This window comes from Lutjanus erythropterus, chromosome 3, assembly GCF_056507025.1.
Source record: "Lutjanus erythropterus isolate fLutEry1 chromosome 3, fLutEry1.hap2, whole genome shotgun sequence".
Classification (NCBI taxonomy): Eukaryota; Metazoa; Chordata; class Actinopteri; order Lutjaniformes; family Lutjanidae; genus Lutjanus; species Lutjanus erythropterus.
In genome coordinates, this window is record NC_139319.1 from 44,684,811 (window position 1) to 44,707,607 (window position 22,797).

Here is a 22,797-nt window from a genome sequence, read left to right on the forward strand (position 1 = left end):
CCTCACTGATAAGAGGTTTTCTTAAGGCTACACAGCTGTTTAGTCCCAATCCCTTGAGCTGTCTTCATATTGTGTGTGTGGAAATGCTCTTACTTTCGCTATTAAACATAGACCTGAGTTCTACTGTTGATTTTTAATGATCTGATTTGAATGTTTACCTGATCTCTGATCACAATCCTTTAAGATTTTTTTCTGACCACATTTCTTCCTGGAAGATGATGGTTCTCCACTATCCTTCCAGCTTTTAATAATGTGTTGGACAGTTCTTAACTCAGTTTTAGTAATTTCATCACTGTCCTTAGTTGTTTTCTTTGTTTGATGCAGGTCAATAATTTGATCCTTCTGGAACAGAGTGACATCTTTTCCTCGACCACAGGATATGTCTTCTGACATGGTTCTGGAAATGAGAAGCTCCTCACTGCATCAGTTAGAGTTCAATAACTTGTTACCAGCTGAAACATATTAATCACTGCAGTAATTATCCTTAATATTGCTCAGTGAAATGCAGCTGGTGACTGTTTTTTTGGCCAGGCAGTGTAACAATGAGGTAACTCTGTTTTAGGCACCATGGCTGTTGGATTAAGGCCGGTGATCTTGCTGTTGTTGCTGCTGTCTTGTTGGCAAACAGCCACAGCCAAAGAAGGAAAATCCAAGGGAAAGGGAAAGAAAGGCAAGCAAGTCGTCTGTCCATCGTAAGTATGCCACTCTTATGATCATCATTATCATCACATTAATGTTCATTACACCACCAATACTGAGAGCAAGAACAAAGAAAACTGGTCAGAATATTCAACCTCACGGGGGACGTTTGGCTGGAGGAGTCTCAGTAGATATTTCAGAAGTCTCCTCTCTCAGGCTCTTCCAGCTGCTGGAGGAACTGTGGCTCCCATGAAGCAAATCACTACCACTTGTTTGGGGCTTGTCCAAACATATGCACTTTTTGACCGAAAATTCTCACAGAATTAGTGATTATGTTTGGAACAGAAAAAATACTTTTATTTGGGACAAAATCCTTTTTGGACTCTTGCATTTAACATCTTTAAACCTTGAAACAAAATACTTGTTTGGAATCCCAAGTGTAGCTGTTAGAAAAGGAATTACAAGGAAATTTACTACTATCCATCTATTCTTGTTATTTAGTTTTACTTTATATGTATTTGTGTTAAAGTAATTGAATATTTTTATTTCCTTTCTTTCACAGTTATATTTTCTTTATCCACTTACTTATTTTTTATATGGTTAATTTACATTGTAACTGCTGTTGGCTTAACTTGTTCATGTTTGAAATATGAATTATAAAAAATGTCCTCATAATTTCAAAATATCCCACTAATATTGTATCTAAAAACATTAAGAGCACCTAAAATGTGCCACAGGCTCACCAAAGATGTGTTTGGTGTGTTTTTAACAGTCAGAAATGCAAATTCTCTTGTTTGTTTGACACCACAGTCTTAATGATGTCTTGACATCATATCTTTTTGCAAGGCACTGTGGGAAATAATGTTTTGATTCTGTCCTCTCTCTGGTTGTCAGATTTTCTTTTCTATTTGTCCTGTCAGAGCAAAAAATAATTAGTACTTTGTTATGTTTCTAGGCAGTTTATGAAAACATTTTGTTAAATTCACTTGACCTTTAATCTATCACATTTCCAATGTTTTTTGGAAGAAAAAAATGCATGTTTTAGATTTTTAATTTCTTTCAACATCATATTTTAACAGCCAGTTGTCCCCAGAAGATTTGGCCCAGGTTCCAGCTAACTCCACCTCCAACATCCTGAACCGTCTGATGGTCAGTTATGACCCAAGAATAAGGCCTAACTTTCAAGGTATGGCTACAGTTATACAGATGAGTGATGGCAAAAAAGTTTTTAGATGTCAAACAGGACCAAGTAGTACATTTGTGTACTCATTATATCCTTCAGTCAGATATTCTGTGGAAAAAGTCAGATCTCCCTGCAGTGCTAGTGCGTAGCCCTTCTGCTCTGATTTGCAAAATCTGACATAGCCTGAAAGAAAATAACCATTCAGGCCGCTGTGACGTATCCACACAACGCAGGAAAGGTGGACAAGATTATAGTGAGACATGGACTCCTCTGTAACTTGCCAGCCCTCATTGAGAACTGAGCCATAGTGAGAACTGAAAATTTCTGCAGTGTCTTCAATGCCCTCTGCAGATGCTTTGTCACCAGAGGACCTGCAAAACAACTGAGATTGGAGTGTGGAACAAATTTTGTTGGTGCATCCAAAGAGCTGAAGTTTGAACATCACAACCCAGAAAGGCTAATGTTGAGGACTACCTGTATAATCAGAGATGACAATATTCTGTGCTCCTGCAAGCCGGAAATCTCAAGTTGACCCAAGAGGCCCTCATAACTCTGATGGCAGAGGTTTCAGCAATCCTCAGTGCAACAACTACAACGTAACCTATCGCACCTGTCTCCTGCCACCCATAAGTAACTCTTATCTCGACCCCGTCTGCTCTTCTCACCCAGAAGAATAGTGCTCCTCAAGTGCCTCCTGGAGATTTAGGTGTTAGCTGACATCTTTTGGATTTGGTGGTGCAAAAAGTACTTGAAATTGCTTCAAATCCACCACAAATGATTCCACAACCAGCCAAGCCTTAAAGGGGGAGATGTTGTTCTGATGAAGAACAATAAGATAAGACAGACTGAATAGCAGAAGGGCATTATTGTGAAAGTTCTACTGGGCAAAGATGGAGTTTTCCAGAAAGCAGAGATGGCTGATGTGTGTATGTTCACATGACTTTGTATCACAAATTGACTTAAGGTGAATCATTTGTTTATACTTGCTAAAATGTCCACTTGTAGTAGGGAAATTGATATTTTAAATGCAATATGTTTAAGCCAGGGTGAGAGCTAATATTTATATGTATTTTTTGGCTGTTTTATAGTCACACACTTCTAGTTCAGCTGACTGCAAAGCCTCATACAGGAGTTGACTTTTGATTAGAACAGGACACTATGAGACTCTGTTTATGATTCTGCCTGTTGATTGAACATCAGAAAATTAATTATTCAACAGTAGATGATGTTTTAGGTGAGAAAAATAAAAAGAAGCAGTGACGAGACGAAGAGAGAGATGAAGAGAAGATGCAAGGCAGGAGAGGAAACAGGACAAGAACAGACAGAACATGAGGAGTGTGTGTGGTTGATTTGCTCTTTGAAGCTTCAAGCTACAACCAGATGTCTTTCAACCCCCCCCCCCCCCCACACACACACACACACACACACACACACACAGACACACACAGACACACACACACACACACACACCACAATAGACCTATTTACTTCTACTGCAGTTGTCACTCTGTTCGTGTCCATCAACTGTGACTGGATTGATTGATTGACTGAACCGCTTACTTACTTATTGTCCATGAAGTGTAAATTATTTTCCACCGTGTGCATTATGCATGCCTGCTATGGCAGAGCAGACATCACTCCTACTAAATCAAGACTTTTCCACGATGGCTGTCTGTTTCTGGTGTTTGTTGACTGTCCTGTCCCAGTCGCTCTTCTCTGTCATCCACAACAAAAACTAACTACCTTTAAAAAGTGGCACTTTGATTTTATTAGGTGAAAACAATCAGAATTGGATTGTCTTTACATTATTTCAAAAGAAAGGGAGTGAGTGACAATAGAATACAGAACCACAGTGAAAATGTGTGACACTTTCAAGTGCTCCTGCTGCATGTACTTTCATTACATTTATGTAGGATTTCCTCATAGAAAAGATGTTTTTACCAAAATATACAGCATTTCTTCAGCATGTGATTATAAAACATGTCCCTGTTTTATACGGAATAGAATAAGTGTCATATTGCTTTAAATTTGTTTTATGTGTGTTTCAGGCATCCCAGTTGAGTCCAGGGTGAACATCTTCATCAACAGCTTTGGATCCATCCAGGAGACCACTATGGTGACACAAACACACACTACATTTTATTGTTTGCTGTAGTTTCACATTTTGAATTTCTCTCTGAATAGCACAGCTACAGCTAGATACAACTAAATATGTGAAATCATGTTTCCCTAATTTATGTTACCTGAGTCATTCACACAGGTCAAAGTATGGTAATACATGATAATACTAATATTAATAATATTAGCAGTGTAGTAGTCAGTCCTTCCAGGTTGTTGTGATGTTGCGATTGCAACAGTTAACGCAAATTCAACCAATCCCTGTGAATTCTGCATGACCTTGCGATTTCTGCTACTTTTCCACAAACTGGACCAATCATTGTAGCTTCCCACAAGTTCGACAAATCACAGCAGTTCCCCTGCAAACGTCAAACGTTATATGTATGTCTCACTGAACATGTTTTGTTATATTATTCACTATTTTTTTAATTATTTTTCTTTTTTGCATTTATATATTTTTTAATTTTGTCATAGGTTCTGGAAAGAACAGATTTGTTCTTGTTATTGACATTTATCAGTGCTCTTTTATTTTATAATTTTGTGCTGTTCTTGAGTTTAAGCTCCAAAAAGATTTTACTTCCTTGTGAACTACCTACTTCATTTACAAATAAAGAATTATAATAATTTAAATTTTTGTCATTTTAAACCTTTTTCATTAAAGGTTAGTTAGAAGGCTCATAACAGAATGTGGTTTTGTTCTCCCTGGAACAAGTTGCCTTTCATTCTTAATGAATTATACAGAAAATCTTTTGCAATTTTTCTGCCAAAAAGCATTGCAACATGCATTGTAATTTTTTTTAGAAAAGCTGCTGTGAAATCAGGCACTTCAGGCTGCAACAATCCCAAAAAAGGCCTGTGTATTCCTGGAGGGACTGAGGTAACGGCCCCGGTGCTAGAACGAGCAGTGGCTAGTAGTAGTGGTAGGAGCGGCAGCAAGAGAATCAGAGGAACAGCAGTCGTCATGGTGACAATGTCTGTCCCTACAGGACTACAGAGTGAACATATTTCTTCGTCAGAGATGGAATGACCCTCGCCTACGACTTCCTACTGACTTTAAGAGCGAGTCACTGACTGTTGACCCCAACATGTTCCAGTGTTTGTGGAAACCAGACCTTTTCTTTGCCAACGAGAAAAACGCAAACTTCCACGACGTTACACAGGACAACATTCTGCTCTTCATCTTCAGGAACGGAGATGTCTTGATCAGCATGAGGTACACACACACACATTTTTTCATTCATTCGCCAGCACACATGACTTACTCTTTTCCATTCTACTGGCTAGCACTGCCAGCAAGAGAGCCGCTGCTTTTGAAGTCAGTGCGTCCACCACTTTGGTCCAGAATGAAATAAAACTAGTGGATGGACTGCAATAGAATGTGTTAAACACATTTTCTTAGCTTTTTTTTTAATTGCCATCATCAGGTCAAAAATTTCAAATTGTCCTCAATTCATTCAGAATCCCATTCCCATCAGCCTCAGCTGTACTTTGTGTTTAGTGCTAAAATTAGCAAATGGTAGCTTGACTTGAGATTGTGAACATGCTGAACATTTAAGATGCATAACATTAGCATTGTGATTGTGAGCATGTTGGAGTGGTTAGCGTTTAGCTTAGCATACCTTGGGTCGTTGGCGAACATTTCGTTTGAAGGGACGACACTAATAAGTGAATGAACCAAACTGAATCACTTCCTGAAATGATCTGTTCTCAGTCGTTTTGGTGGAGCTCTCAGTCAGTTGCTGTCTCAGACACTGTCAGCACGAAGGAATGGTGCATGTTGTGAACTGTTCATCGAACGCACTACGCAGTGAATGGAGCCCTGACTGGTTCACACACCATGGATGAATTGTTCCTGCCCACCCATCACGTTTTTCCAAAAGTCAAGTCCGGTCAAGCGCTGAATGATTCTGTGAACAAATATTTGTAGTGAACTGATTAAAGTGATTTCATAAAAGAACTGCTCTTCCCATCACTACTTAAGTAAAATTTCACAGAGCTTACAGCACCTTTATTTTTTGGGGGGGAAACCCTGTAGATGCTAATCTCTCAGGATGTGGACAAGATTTTATTTCACTGAACTTAAAATTGTAAGTTTATTCAACAAGAATATCTGTTTTGGTAGAAATACATGGCATTGAAGGACGAATTTCATTGTTAGCCTCAAAAGAATATCATAGTTAGATGACTAAGAAGATTCAAGTTGGCAGAATTCTTGTCTAAACTTCAACAACAGCAGATAAATATTGAGAAAAGGAAAAATATCGATTTCATCACGTTGCCTTGATGTTTTGCATTTTCTCAATACTTTCCTTTTTAACAGCGCAGACAGCTTTGGCAGCTCTAAACTGAGAGATGGTACATTTAAAATTCAAAAAGCATGGGACTGTTTTGGTGTTCCCCTCATGAACTGTGTGTGTGTTTCTGTGTGAAGGCTGTCGGTGACGCTGTCTTGTCCCTTGGATCTTACACTCTTCCCAATGGACACACAGCTGTGTAAGATGCAGCTGGAGAGCTGTGAGTATACACACACACACACACACACACACACGCACACGCACACGGTGTTGCATAATTACAGACAGCAGAACAGCATTTGACAAGCATAAAAATCATCTGTTATAAGGTTAGGGATAAAAGGATGAGGAAAAAACAGAACAGGTAGGTATCCTCCAGAGAATCACCTGCACCTCAGAGATCTGGCTTCATGAACAGTAAATTCATCAGAAAAACAGAACAGTGTGCAGGGGTTAGAGAAGTCACTCATTTCATTCTGCCACTTTCCTGGCTTTTTGTACACTGCATGAATGCTGCAAAGTGTGTGTGAGGAGGGCTAATGTAAGGGAAGCAGATCAGCATATTACCAGCAGCCTGACAGAGGAAACAAAGGCTTTAGAGGTGAAAGAATGTGACAAATAAAGCAGCAATAGTCAGATTAGTTTGTATCTTGATGTCTTGTTTACAGTGTTTTCACAATTAAAAGAACAAATGAGTGAAAGAGGGGAGAATCACATTTGCCTCAGATTCTTGATTTTTTAAAAATGTAATTGTTTTGTCACCAGTTGCCAGCTCAAGGGAATGGGACTAAACAGCTGTGTAGCCTTAAGAAAACCACTTAGCAGTGAGGGTAATCAGAAAAAAATGCTTCAGTTTACTAGGGAGCAAAAACATTGGATTCTGGAGCAATGGTAAAAGGTCACATGGTCTGATGAGTCCAGATTTACCCTGTTCCAGAGTGATGGGGGCATCAGGGTAAGAAGAGAGGCAGATGAAGTGATGCTCCCATCATACCTAGTGCCTACTGTACAAGCCTGTGAGGGCAGTGTTATGATCTGGGGTTGCTTCAGTTGCTCAGGTTGAGGTTCAACAACATTATGTGACCAAAAAAATTAGATCAGGTCAAACATGAATATACTGAATGAACAGATTTTTATATCAATAGATTTTTCTTCCCTGATGACACGGACATATTCCAAGATGACAATGTCAGGATTCATCAGGCTCAAATAGTGAAAGAGATGTTCAGGGAGCCTGAGACATTATTTTCACACATGTATTGTCCACCACAGAGTCCAGACCTGAACCCCACTGAGAATCTTTGGGATGTGCTGGAGAAGATTTTACACAGCGGTCCAACTCTTCCATCATCAATACAAGATTTGTGAAAAATTAATGCAACTCTGGATAGAAATAAATGTTGTGATAGAGTGTGTGACTTCTTTGGCCAGGCAGTGTATATTGCTCACGAAGAACTTCATTAAGGAAAGAATTAATTAAAGAACGACACTTTTTACAGCCAATTTAATCTGAAACTGAGATCATAACCTGCTCACGACCAGGTTGTGAGTACAGCAGTTACCGTGGTGATCTAGTCAGGTTAAAAGAGAGCCAACATCTCTTAGTTCTTTCCTAGGAAATATAATATTTTAAATTCAACATTGTTCACTTCTATGTTTGCTTGCCGTCGTCACTGTGTTTGTTGTTAATGAAATGACCATCAGACTAATGAAAGCAAAGGCAGGAACCCTCATAAATTCTGTACATTGCTCCATAGTGTTGCTGGTGGTTAAAAAGTTCACATGGTACCTTTAAGTTTTGGGTCATAAAAACAAAACAAAGGTCTGAAAGACTGCTGAGAGTAATTGCAGTTGGTTAATAATTCCTCATTGGTATTGATTAGTGCAGCTTTAATGCCTATGATCTGCACTTAGGAAATTGCAGATCCAATTGATAAGTGGGCAGAGATTTCTACTCAGTGTAGCGTCTAGATGATTATGTGTTTAAAACAGAGCTGAATCAAAGATAAAACAGTGTGGCAAGGTTGCAGGGCAGCAAAATTCTTTTCTCATTTAAAGCTACGACAAGGAACTTTAATACTGTGTTGCTTTTGGAGGGTCCTGTGGACAAAAGTGGTGGTGTTAGCCACAAAATATAACGTCAGCAATAAAATTATCTAAATAAAAGTCTTCTCCTGCTTGTTTTACTGGCTAATCTACTACTCACTATATATATTTCAGGGAAAATGTAAACACAGGCTTGTTTTATCTCATTTCATGAAGAATCCATCCCAGTGGCAAACATTAAGAATAATTACACAGAAATACCCAATCTCCCACCCAGTTTTGTGGATTAGTTTTCTTATGTACTGTAAGTCATATAGAGGCATCAGCCTGTTTCAGTTAAAAACTCCTTGCAGTAGCCTTAAAAAGAAAATGAATTTTTGAGCTTGTTCTTCACCCCACCCAAGGAAAAACAACCAATCAAATGTTGTCTAACCATTTTCTTGTTTTAAAACAAATTTAGGGCCAGTCAGCTTCTGTGAACTCACTCAGGGCAACACAGAATTTTCACTGATGTCCCAATGTTTGTAAGAGTTGATCTTTTTTCCGTAATAATAACGAATTTGAGAAACTGTGAAGTACCTTACACTGTTGTGAAAACATTTTACTGTTGTGTGGCATATTTCATGCAAAGCATGCCCTGAAAATCTTTTTTGTTTGTCATACATTGGCCAAGAGAGCTCAACACACTGCAACTTGAGAAAACACATGTAAACAGGCAAATTAAGAAAACATCCTCAACAATTTGACAACACATACATAACATTTAGAAGATGTATGACAAATACACAAATGTACTGCAAATATACACAGCACAACTAAATGCACAAACCACTACAAATATACAAAACTATAACAGGAGTGTTTCCAGAGGACACAAAAGAGAGGTGAACACGGTTCAACATGGTCGGTGTATTATGTGTCTGTGTTCATGCTTCTGCTCCTGTTCCTGATCCTGTTCCTGTTCCTATTCCTGCTCTGCTCTGTGCTGAAAATGATGGTGCACACACCTCACTGGACCTCAGAGTGAAAAAGTGGAATTAGTCTTTTTATTGATTTGGGAGGAAATGTAGCGTTGATGACAAATTTGAATCTTCATTATTCTTGCAGCAGTGTTGACAGATGGCCCATAAGGCTGCTTGATAATCACATATGATAAGGAGCTTTACATTGCAGTGTGTTTCTCTCTCTCTCTCTCTCTCTCTCTCTCTCTCTCTCTCTCTCTCTCTTTCTCTCTCTCTCTCTCTGTCATTGTGCCACTGTGCTGTCACCAGTTTACAGCGACTGGAAAAAAAAACATAACTTGGAAAAGCTGACACAACAAAACAAATTCAGTACAAACAATAAATAAGATAACTCACAAAGAATCTTTCCTTAATACATATTAAATAATATATTTTCATTTTTATGTTTTAGTTGGCTATACCACCAGCGATCTTGTGTTCATGTGGCAGTCTGACCCTGTTCAGATGGATGAGATTGCTCTCCCTCAGTTCGACATCAAACAAGAAGACATAAAATATGGAAACTGCACAAAGTACTACCAAGGAACAGGTTAGTAATTATTAATTATATAATTAGAACTAAAATGGTAACATTGCCACTATTCTAAGCATGACTGTAACACTTGATAATTCACCTGCAGATAGTTTATAGAATATTTGTAGCAGTTCAACAATTTATTAGTTGAGATTCAGCAATTCAACTGTTTCACTTTATCTGTAGATGTTGTACAGATTATCTGTAGAGTAAAGGTCACCATTCATGAAACTATCTGTTTAGTCTCTGAATGACTTTTTTGAACTTGACACACAGCATATGTTATACAAATGTTCAACAACCTAAATATTCAAACAAATAGTAAACTGAATCCTTGTTGAACACTCACCTAATGTCCAGTATCATATATACAAGAATTTAATGAATATTTGACCATGTGTCTACTTTGTTTCATTGATGTTGAACATTTGTGTGTTCCTACACTGTTTAAGTAAATGTTAATGTGGAGTTACATGTTAATCTTATCATTCAACAACTGGTCAAAATGTATGAACTAATATTCAGCTGACTTCAATCATATTTGTTCTAACACAATTGACCCTTCACTAAGCCTCGCCCTGCTTAGTTACTGTTGCTAAGCCTGCTAAACTTTCCACTTGCACTGTTAAAGTGTAAATGTAATGTACATGATATAAAGTTAATGCTAAAAGACTGAGGCTAAAGCTAGCTTACATCTCAGCAAACATTGGTTGGATGGTGAAATACAGCAGGTATATCGACATGATAGATGACAGAAGTACACTCACTGATGTGGGAAAAGGAAGCGCAGGGACTTGATTAGTGCAGCGGACCTTGAGATGGGTCACCCAGCCAGACCAGCCGGGAAGACAGCCAGGATAAGAGCTAAACTAACTCGGCTTAGACCTGAGACAGTGAGCCAGAGAGAGATGTATCATTGTTGACCTACTTTGATTCTGCATCAGCCCACATCCTTCTCCTCAAACCCTGACAGAACAAATGCAGATGCAGTGAGATCTAATAAGTTTGTCTGGAGGCAAAGTTACTGCAGTTAGTAAGCTAGTGTTAGCCAGACATGCTAACGTTTGCAGCTTATGTCAGAGCAGAGCAACACAGTTTAATCCATTCACCGCACAAGATGCCACTGTCCAGACTCCTTAAATGCCAAGTATCGTTCTTCTCAGAGCCTCCTTCACACCTTCAACATGTAAAGAAATGGAAAGCTTGACAGGTCTAGTTATGGGTGCTAAGTTATGATTGGACAGTTGCTGTTTGGAGGCGGCGCTTAGCGAAGGGTCAATTATCATTTACTTATTAAACAGATGGATGGGTGGACTGCCTGTGCAGTGCATACAGGCGCCCTGGCTTTTATCCCCTAATTTCAACCACATATATAAAACATGAAGCTAATTCTCACACACATAACTAGTAAACTGTAGATTTTCAACTGGACTACCAAAATAAAGTGAAAACTAGTTGAGACAAATTCAGCTACATATCTATTACTACTTTAACAGTTATTTGATATTTTATTATTAGAAATGTATATTTGTAATAAAATATATCTTGCTGGCAATAATTGACCTTTTACCACCATCATATGAGCAACCATGATCTGATTTTATGCTGTACATGTTAACAGTCTGTGAACAGTGAAATTGAACTGATCCTGAAAAGTTAGTTGCAGGTTTGCAGCTTGTTGCCTGCAGCTCTTCATCTAACAGGTTACTGTGGCTGCTCCTGACAGCTCCATTACTACATCATTGTGTTGTAGAGTCCACTCATGTTTACATTAGCAGTAACTTATTACAGCATTTAGTCACATACAGCCAATTTGTAGTACTACAAATATATAGAAATATCGCAGTACCTATGTCTGTGGTTATTCTGTGAGCTCTTATTCAAAATCCAAAGTATGCTCCCACTCCACTTCTATTTTTTTCTGTATTACATCTATTGTTTCTCAACTTCTCTGGCAGCACATTAACAGCACCTCCTCCACCCGACACCTGAATGAGGGAAGTTTATCTAACTCCTAGTGGAGGAGGATCAGTCTCCACAAGACATGTGCTATAGCGTCTGTTTGAAGAACAGTGCTTCCAATCCCTGACGGAAGAACCCCCAAAGACTGGATTGCATTATAGCGACTGACTTGTATTGGCTCCAAAATATATGTGAAAAGGCTTTATTATTTCCTGCCAAAATCTGTTCAAAGACTGGCATGGCTGAAACATATGACATGTAGTGACTGGGCTGAGCTGGTTTGTTGTTCAAATAATATAGATGGTGTAGAACACTGTGTCTTATGCAAAATGATGATGAGTGTATGGAGACTGAGTCGCAATATTTCCTCAAGCAAGTTCTGAAGAGGGTTTTTTGATGTTTTTTAGATGATAGAAATGTTCCCCTTGTTGTAGAGATCCAGGCACAGAATATCATCCACATCGCTCTTAGCTGGAGGAAATGGTGATGACTAATGCTTCTTGGCAAAGCTGTAAACCTGGAGATACCCGCAGAAGACATTTTTTGTAATATAATAGATTTTTTGTAATATTTTAGTCAGGAGTACTCTTTAATAATTTATTGCAACAAATGGAAAATGATATTACGCTTGTACGGTAATATAATTTATCTTTTGAGCCATTTCAGGACTCTGAACTAGAGAAGGTGGAGGCTGGAGAGGAAGAGGAGGGAAAGCTTTGCCAGCAGCAGCAGCAGCAGCAGCAGCAGCAGTGTGTGTGTGTGTGTGTGTGTGTGTGTGTGTGTGTGTGTGTGTGTGTGTGTGTGTGTGTGTGCACACGCGCGGCAGCATTGGAATAGCAGGGATGAATGAGGAGGGGGTCATGTTTAAATGGACCGCCTTGTTGTGAGAATGAGCTGTGATTGGTGTGTGACTAATTAGAAATGATTACAGCTGGGGAGTACCAGCCTTTCAGCATATTGAATTTGAGCAATTTGTAATAGTTTTTGAATTCTGGGAATGGGAATATTCTGTCTGAATTTGTCAGCATACATATAAAGGAAACACGTACAATAAGGTACACAAAATTTGAGCAGTTACCAAGGAATAAATGAGGAACTAATGAGGAACTAACTGCTAGTGAAGTAACCCCTAATCAAATTTAACACCCTTGCTAATGATTAGTTGATGAAAAAATGAGTCAGGAATGACTGAGAGGGGTTTACATTTTAAATTTGAAAATGGCCATCTTGTGGCTCAAATGTACTTTTTGTACATGAATTTTATTTAAGTACAATTTTCAATTACAACCATTTTATGCTTATGTATAGTTCTGCTTAACTTTTTTATTCCACTACATTTACCTGACAAGTACAGTTACCAGATACTGACAGGGAGCATTTTACTACACAATATTTTACTTTTACTTTTCATAATGATAACAGCTGATAATACTCACATACAAGTAAGGTTTTGAATGCAGGACTTTTACTTGTAGTGGAGTATTTTCACAGTGTGGTATTAGAGTTTTTACTGAAGTAAAGGATGTGAAGACTTTATCCAGCAGGGGTCATCTGTCTGAAGATCAGCTGGTCCCAGTGTGAAGCTGAGTTCCACTGTCACTATGGTCTCCACAGAGACTTTATCGTCATCCTCTGATTGTTGTTCGTTTATGATATCAGGCTGATCAGGTCCAGGTTCTTTAACTCTGACCTTCTCTTCTGATGGTTTCCTCTCAAAACACCTGATTTACAGTGACTTCACTGAAATTCACGTCTCCATTCTAGCAGCTGATGCACCTAACTTCTCCAACTATCAACACATCCCACTTTGCTGTGTTATTTGTGAGATGTAGCTCAAGCCAGTTGCTTTCTGCTGCCACCCAGAGGTTGATGGTGTGTATATCATTCTGGATGCAGCTTCTGTGTGCCCCTGTCCCTTTCAGTTGTGTGTAACTACTCATGCCTCTGGGTCTGTTGGCACTGGGCTTACAGTTTACACATCTGCAGCTTGTGCTCTTTCTTGGCCTCTAGTTTTCACAGAAGTTTCCACTTTCTCTATTTCAGCCTGTTCAGTCTCCCTGTCCTTCTGTTCTTCTCCTCTTGTTCATAAAGGTTTCCTTGAGTCTCCACAGTGAACTGCATTTCACTGTTGGCGTCATTTTAATTTTCTTGTATTTGTTGCTTCTTGAATGAACTGCTGTGACTGTGCTGATCTGCAGCACGATACAGTGTGTGGCTAAATATAGCATACATTTTTTTATGTAGGTTTATATTTATGTGGCTAAAATACTTTTTTCTGCTGACCCTGTCTGCAACAGTACAATGCTCAACTTGTGGAACCTCACTTACTGTCATGAAATAAATTGCAGGAGATATATTACATCCACAAACCAGGCTGTCAGGAAATAAATCTAAAAATACCTCTGGTTGTCTTTTTAAGTTTGTTTGAGTTTTCCAGTTAACTTCTATCATCTGTAAATGTTCCAGAATATTTTAAAGTAATCCATATGTACTCCCTCTCTGTCTGTAGGATACTACACCTGTGTGGAAGTGATTTTTACACTGCGACGGCAGGTTGGTTTCTATATGATGGGTGTTTATGCTCCAACTCTACTGATTGTGGTTTTGTCCTGGTTGTCATTCTGGATCAACCCTGATGCCTCGGCTGCGAGGGTTCCACTGGGTGAGTAGGCCACCACAAGTACACTGTATTTATTTGCATTGAATCACATTCAAGAATGCAACATTCAAATATTTACAGGAATCAGGTACATCCTTCAACACTTACAGGTAGATGCATTAACTCTTTCTTTCTTTTTGCCAAATATTAATATCATTATCCTTTCACATTGATGTTTGCATGAAATACATGCTTGTAGGAGGCTGCTGTAATCTCCACTGGATAGACCTGTGCTAGAGGTAACATTCTTAGAACTATTTATGTTATCTTCTGTTATGAAACAGTCTCAGTTTAATTCTGATGCTACTATATGAGCTACATAAGCAAACAAGAACATCCAGGAGAAGATTGGTGTTATAGTTTATTTTTAAATATCTGACACCGTGTCAGATTCTCTATGAAATCAGATTAAACAAATTCTGTCTTGCAGACCAGAAGAGCCTATTTTCCCAGACAAAGAAGCTGATCATTATGATGGTACAAATACTGCTGCTTTTGTCCACGGGGGGACCCCAGTTCAACACGATAAGAAAGTTCCCTGTTGTAACTTTAAACAGAGGAAGCTCCAGTTCTTCAGATCTCCAGTAGAGAAGTTATTTCTAGTACATCTGAATCTAATCACATGAGGGATCTTCTTTACCCTTCAGCTTGGGTCCAGGCCTCACTACGGGGGGCAGCAGAATTTTTTTTTTTGGTCTTCTCTTAAAAATGTTGTACCAGAAAAGAGACATTTACCAAAAATTCTGAGAATTGAAACAATTTAAACTGCTATCAGTTTTAACAATAAAGCTTGGGGATAATTTATTTTTTTATTTAATTTTTTTTGGTGTCTGTGCATGCATGCAGGTTGGAGGGGCTCAGCTTTTTTCTTAGATACAATTGGAGGGGGCTCCAAGGACAAGAGGGTTAGGAACCACTGATATAAGTTCCTGAATTTATAAGACTTAAGTAGAATGCAAAGAGTATTTGATTTATTACTGATTTTCTCAATTCTGCCTTTATCAGGTATCCTAATGTGCTTTTAGTCCATTAATCCATCCATTCACATTCATCAAACCATCCCTCCTTTATCATGCCATCCTACAATCTAGGTGATGGTAAGTTGCATGGTGAGTGACATCATCACATTAAACTGACCAATCACCCTTTTCCTTTCTGTCTAAGTAAATTTAAATGAACAAAATGTTGCTCATTTGGAAATGACATGGTAACGTTGTGTTAACATCTGTGTGTTTCTAGGTATTTTATCAGTGCTCTCTCTGTCCAGTGAGAGTATGTCCTTGGCGTCAGAACTACCAAAGGTTTCCTACGTGAAGGCCATTGACATCTGGCTCATTGCTTGCCTACTTTTTGGATTTTCGTCACTGGTGGAATACGCTGTGGTGCAGGTCAGTTGTTAAACACAAGCACACATGCACGCAAATACATACTGCTGTACAATTACTCTACATCTCCACACCTCTCACTGGGTTAGACCCTCACTGGTCAAAGAGTCTAGGAATAAGGAGAAAGCAACACTGGTGGCACAGGAGCATCATCTTTGATTCAAACTGTGTTTTTTTTTTTTTTCAGGTAATAGATACTGGATTGTTTTATTTACAAGCAGGGTGTTGCGCTCTTATAATTTAAAAAAAAACAGCACTAAATCTCTGAATTTAGCCAGTTATTTCACCAATTTTACAGCAGAAATACCCCCCTACTTTAATATGGGGATTGCAGCAATCATCAGATAACATTAAATATTATGCAAACTTTATTTAAAGATTTTGATTGTGACAAAGGACCAATTAAATATGTGCTGATCCCAGTCTGGAAGCTCCCCGATCCTGTTCTGACAGAATCCAGCAAAAAAAAAGTTCTAGAAAGAGGGATTTAATTCCAGTATGTTAGATTAGCATTTAATTTTGTTCTGTTGTATGTATTAACACATCACTATATGTGTCTGCATGAGGACAAGACGAGGCATGCAAATGAAAATATCACACTACTTCATTAACTTTTTTCTAAAAAAAAAAAAAAAAAAAGATTAAAAATATTCCTGCAGATGCAGTGTTTAAGTCACAATTTCTGGATTGTTTTATTAAGGTTCCTAATTATTCTATAAATGCAAGGAACATACCAACAGACTTCATAACCTGGATAAAATGTTTCGAAAACCACCTCTGTTATTTCTTCACAGATTGCACCCTGTTTACAAGGTAAATATAGAAGAGAGTTCAACGAGTATAATATAAAAAATAATAATAATAATAATGATAATGCAGCCAGGTGGCACCAGCACTCTGCCACTTTTATTGTCTCCAACTAGGTTGACAAGAAGAGAATGGGTAACATTTGGACAGGGGAGTTGGGGGGTAAGCATGTCATGTCATCGATATTAAAATGTATGGAATAATTTAGAGTAACATCAGACTCAAACTCTAAAAATTTGTTATTAATATTATAAAAATCAGTTACAGATTACTGGGACTATATAGAGCGCAGTATTTTGGCTGTGTGTACAAGACGCATGATCCATTAGACAAAGGTGTGCTACAGTCATTCTGAACATCTGTTCAGCAGATAAAATTGTCACTAAGCTGTATAGGAGCTTACAAACATATTTTGTAGCTATTTTGTTGCAGCTACAAATTCCTCCAGCAGCTGTGTTTTTGCCTTCAAGTGTCGAGTCAAGTGAAGTCTCACAGCACACAGACAGCTTGTTCATGTTATAACGGTTCATTATCAGGGCAGGATTCTGAACAACAACTGCTACCTTCCAGTGAGGAAACTGAATATTCACAGTTTACATAATTTGTTTTTAAATCATCACAACAGTGTACAGCCCCAATGAGACAGAGCGTAGTTTTTCGCAGTGAGAGGCGTTATTCTTCAGTTGTTTGACTCATGATCACAGCAGAGAGACAGAGTGACTTCTCATGTGGACTGACAGCTGCATAACATTTTCAGCATGGTGAAAGAATTCACTATTCATACACATAGTTGACTAATGAATGTGAACTTGCAACCGTAGGAGCAGTGGTTACATGATTTGAAATGAGGCATAAATTAAGCATGTGTGCGCATGCATGCACATAGGAGCACTCTGGTACATCAACAAATAGCACTACACCCCAGCATATCCAACCATTCATCCATCCATCTTCAACTGCATATTTGAAATGGGGTCGTGGAAGTAACAGTTCCAGCAGGAGAGCCCAGATTTCCCTTTCCCTGGCCACGTCAATCAGCTCTGACTGGGGAATCCCGAGGCGATTCCAGACCAGGCTGGAGATAGAATCCCCTCCATGTAGTCCTCGGTCTGTTCTGTGGCCTCCTCCCAGCTGGATGTGCTTGGAATGCCTGCCTAGGGAGGCGACCAGGTGGCATCTTTACGAGATGCCCGAACCACCTCAACTGGCTCCTTTCTAAACAAAGGTGCAGTGGCTCTACTCCTTCACGGACGACTGAGCTTCTCACCCTATCCCTAAGGGAGATGCCAGCCACCCTCCTGAGAAAACCCATTTCACCTGCTTCAACTGGACAGTTGAACCCTCACAGCCTCAGTGCATGTGGGGTACGCTCTACCAAGTAAGCTACCGGGCCACCATTTTTTCATCCCAAAGGGGGCGTGGTCTTTCTCAGAGCAGAAAAGTGATGGATGCTTGCTCTCATGTATCACCTGAGACCTGAGAATCAAGATGCAGATCCACTCAGTAACTCCAAAACCACCAAAAAATCCAAATACCTTCTCAATAAATATATATTCCCACTGATGCCAGGGTTAGAATAAACTTCTCCTCAAATAATTGCATTAGTTTAATTAACTAGCTAAAATGGAGATTGTGTGTATATTACTGCACATTATATTTACATGCAATAAATTGTGTCAGTGAAATCCATACCTTCTCTCTCTTTCTCTTTCTCTCTCTCTGTATGGTTCCCTCTCTCTGTCTGTAGGTGATACTGAACAGTCCTAAACTGATCGAAGAGGAAAAAGCCAAAATGGCCACAAAGGAAAAAGCTCTGAAAGAGAAAGAAGGAAAGAAGCCTTCAAATAAAACTAACAACACTGTGAATGGGACTGGTGGAACACCCATACATGTCAACACTCTGCAGGTAAAATGGACCAGCATATCTGTTACTCACATGATTGCTAAGACGAATCACAATCTTTGAATCTTTGAAGATGAGATTATTATTATCTGAGAAGATTTAATGTAAACCCTGACCCTGAACCCTAATATGCCTATTTTGATTCATCTGAAGTTTGATTTTGAGTTGTGAGGATTACAAATGTTACAGGCTGGCTACATTGAACTATAATGTATGACTGTTTGCAGAAGAGATGCTGCAACACTGTGCCTCCACTATAATCAATTAAACCGGCTACACCAGCTGTGAGAATGTATATATGGTGCATATGTGCCTCAGAGACACAAAAATAAAAATAGGCCACTGTTATTTTTATATTTTTTATACTAAATGTGCACCAAAAGTGTCTATTACACAATTGGTTTACAGGAAGTGAGTGTAACAGTATTACTTGACTCATTACTTGGTATCAAAAGTAATAAGTTATGTTGCTTGTTATAATACTCTATTACTTTAGCACCTTGTTTGTGGCTTTGTTGCCCTCCAAAGTTTAACAGCTGATCCACTGAACTGTTAACACCCAGAATGCTTTTGTGGTTGGCTGTCCAGAAACCAGCTGTGGTGGAGACAAAGTCGACCTCTCTGAGCGTGTCCTCAGGTTAGATTCCATCACCACATATTCTCTCTCAAGGTAGACAAACAAAGTAATGACAAAACTTCCTCCTGTGGGAAGTCTGCCACTCTCCCTCTTCTTCCTCATCAACCATCCTTTAGCTTTTTGGTCAGCAGCTGACGTGACCTCCCCTGACCTGCCACACGTACGTCTTCATATGATAACCAAGCTAGATCAAAAAGTAACTTGGAGTTATTTAGATTAATAAGTGTATTATAATTTTGTCACCCTCACAACTCTATGCCATAAGTGCATTGCAGGTGTAGCCGGTCAAGAGTCATTCTGCAGCAAAACTGATTCACAAATGGTCGGCGTATGTTACATGTTCAATGTAGCTGGTGTGGACTAGTTCCTCAGCAAGATTATAACTGAAACACTGTTTAGTGGAGCCTGTTTCTTTTTTTCTGGGCTTGTTTTAAGTTCAGAAAAGAATGACTTGTGTTGATAATGAAGGCACCACATAAGCAGGCAGATTTTTAATCATTTGTGTTTCATGAAAAATATGGCCTCAGCATTCTCCCCATAAGTTTGTAGATTCAGGCTGCTTTTAGCTGCAGCGGTGTGGGGAGTGTTTATTGAACACATAACTGCTGCAATCACGAAAACGTTTTATTTTTCTGATTCACTGGCTTTGTTGCAACCACCTCTCTCTCCCCATTCTGTACCTCTCCCCCATCTGTACCTTGATCCCCTGCCCTCTTTCTCAGTGTGGCTTTAGAACCTAGAAAGCTGTAAGACAATGTCAAATACTTTATTCAGTCAGTCTCTTGTCTTTTACCAGGTGGTAGAAACTCGCTGTAAGAAAGTTTGCACCTCCAAGTCGGACCTTCGCTCGAATGACTTCAGCATCGTGGGATCTTTGCCTCGGGACTTTGAACTGTCTAACTTTGACTGTTACGGCAAACCAGTTGAAGTGACAGGGGCCCTCAAGTCCCAGAATAAAGCCAACAAGAAACCCCCACCACCCAAACCCGTCATACCCGCTGCTGCCAAACGCATTGACCTCTATGCAAGAGCCCTCTTCCCCTTCTCCTTCCTCTTCTTTAATGTTGTCTACTGGTCTGTCTATTTGTGAAAGGGAAAGCAGCAAAAATATGGTGAAAACGACATGGTTTGTATCCTGCCATTTGTCACCATATTGATATTGCATATCATAGCAAATTCATATGCTGAACTATATACAACATTTCAGAACCAAGTTTGCAGAGCTGCAGAGACTGCGGTGGTCCCTGGGAGTAACTGTAAAACACCACAACCACAAAACCTCGGGGCTGTTGTCCCCTTTAAAGGGACAGTTCCCCCCAAAATTGCAAAGATATATTTTTCTTCTTACTTGTAGTGCTATCCACCCATCTATAAACCAATACCAAAAAAAGTAGGGATGTTGTGTAAAACGTAAATGAAAGCAGAATGCAATGATTTACATATAATTTTCAAAGACAGGATATTTAATGTTGACACTGATAAACTTTATTGTTTTTTTTTGTAAATATACACTGTATTTGATGTCTGCAACATGTTCCAAAGTAGCTGGGACAGTTTACCACTGGGATACATCACCTTTTCTTTTGACACTCAGTCAGCCTTTGGGGGCTGAGGACACTAATTGTGAAGTTTTGAAAGTGAAACCCTCTCCCATTCCTGCTGGATGTACGACTTCTGGTGCTGAACAGTCCAGAGCCTCTGTTGTCATATTCTGCGCTTCATAATGCGCCACACATTTTCAGTGGGGGACAGGTCTAAAGTGCAGGCAGGTCAGTCTAGTAGCCACTCTTTTATCATGGATCCACACTGTTGTAACAAAAGCATAAAATTCTTGGCCTTGTGCTGAAGAAAACATTGACTGGATGGCAGTATATGTTGCACCATGATCACAGACCATCACAGATAGCAGCTTTTGAAATTTGTGCTGGGAACGATCTGGATGAAGCTTTTTCTCTTTAGACACAACATTCATGATTTCCTAAAACAATGTGAAATATGGATTCATCAAACTACAGCACACTTTTCCACTTTCCATTACTCTATATCAGATGAGCTCAGGCCTCAGAGAAGTCTGCAGTGTTTCTGGATGTTTTTGATATATGGCTTTGTCTTTGCATGGCAGAGTCTAAACTTGCATTTGTAGATGCAGCAACAAACTGTGTTTACTGACGGTTTTCTAAAGTGTTCCTGAGCCCATGTGAAGGGTTGTGTGATTGCACAAATATGTTGCCTGTTGACAGGAAAACAGCCTGCAGAGTCAGATTCATTGCACTCTTTTCATGCGGCAAATTAAGGATTTAATTTGACTAAACCAAAGCTGGTGATTGTTGGAGGAGTGGTCAGTCTAACCGAGATGGTTCTGGTGTGTTCTACATGCTTTTCTGTTGAGTTTGAATGAAGTGTGTTTTACAAGGAGTTAATGAGCCAATTAAGCTTGTGTTAGTTTAGTGAAAAAGAGAAAGTTTAATTGAGAAGGCGTAAGATTATATTCCTCTGTTTAAAAAGGAAAATGGGTGTGAGAATATTTAAATTTAATTTGGTTAGTTTATTTTGTTTATTGGATGCCGTTAACATATGCAGTGTATGTAACACAGTGAATATGAACTGTGCAGCTTCTGTACATTAACAAAGCCCCATGCTAATGCAACTCATGCTGCAGTATTAATGTTCACAAAAAGCAACCTGAAAAACAGCGTTTTTTTAGCATTATTAGCGTCCAGCTTACCACAGTCGTTATTTAGATGCTTCGAAAGAGACTTAACGTTCCCACGGTTTCTCTTGCCTGACCCTGAATATTGCAACATTAGTCCAGCATTTCCCCAGCCAATGTAACCACAACACGCCTGCATCAAAGTCACCAGGGTAACCTAGAAAACAGACTAAAACACCAAACACTAAAACAGCATAAAACATAGTTAAACTTACAGCTTCCAAGTTCGAAGTCTGGTCACACACAGCTTGTATTTACCCATCATTGAGCTTGAAATGTTACCAGCAGGCACTTGTTGATGAAGCAGTGTGGTGGAATTAAATCCATACCCATGTTGTCAACAAACTTGTGCTGCTTCTCTGACATGTTGTCAGTTAGCTTGGAGCCAGTAAATGTAAATGTATATCTCCTTATTAAGGTACACCAGCGACTGTCCTGAAAAGTTGGTTGGACAAGACCATAACAACCAACTGACCAACCAACCACAAGGTATCAGCCCTACGACTTTCACGGCCTTTTGTTGCCCTTGTTCCAAGTTTTTTCTGAATGTGCTGCCAGCATCAAATCCAAAATGGGTGTATATTTATAAGAAACAATAACATTTTATTCTGTATTCAGTTGAATATTGGTTGAAAATAATTTGCAAATTAAGCATGCTGTTTTTAATTATGTTTAACACAGCATCTCAACTTTTTTGGAACTGGGGTTGTAGATTGTTTAGATGTGAGTTGCAGAGTTATGGAGATGTTGGCCGTGTCTCAGTTCTGTTGAAGCCAAGAAAAGATCCAAAGCTCTGTGGATCCTGTAGGCCCGTTGCCCATCACTTCCCTTAATGCAGCACCTCATAAGTGGTTCTTAAATTTTTCTGCAACCGCCCACTTGAGTCCAAGTGGTTCCAGCTTAAATGAGCTGTAGTTT

At 39.2% G+C, this 22,797-nt stretch overlaps 1 protein-coding gene across 1 annotated transcript; it reads left to right on the forward strand.

Annotated features, from left to right (window-relative positions):
* The first annotated feature begins 564 nt into the window (after window positions 1-564).
* Window positions 565-21,362, forward strand: LOC146330837 (glycine receptor subunit beta-like). The gene is made up of 10 exons (XM_084747695.1): window positions 565-692; window positions 1,719-1,825; window positions 3,871-3,938; window positions 4,927-5,153; window positions 6,372-6,454; window positions 9,694-9,831; window positions 14,288-14,440; window positions 15,677-15,825; window positions 18,377-18,535; window positions 19,966-21,362. Exons 1-10 carry the CDS (start codon window positions 568-570, stop codon window positions 20,257-20,259), a joined length of 1,503 nt encoding a protein of 500 aa, XP_084603821.1. The 5' UTR covers window positions 565-567; the 3' UTR covers window positions 20,260-21,362.
* Window positions 21,363-22,797: the final 1,435 nt, after the last annotated feature.

Coding starts and splice junctions, on each gene's coding strand:
- LOC146330837 (XM_084747695.1), top strand. CDS start 568: ATGGCTGTTGGATTAAGGCCGGTGATCTTGCTGTTGTTGCTGCTGTCT. Junction 1,826..3,870: donor AATAAGGCCTAACTTTCAAG/GTATGGCTACAG, acceptor TGTGTGTTTCAG/GCATCCCAGTTGAGTCCAGG. Junction 9,832..14,287: donor AAAGTACTACCAAGGAACAG/GTTAGTAATTAT, acceptor CTCTGTCTGTAG/GATACTACACCTGTGTGGAA.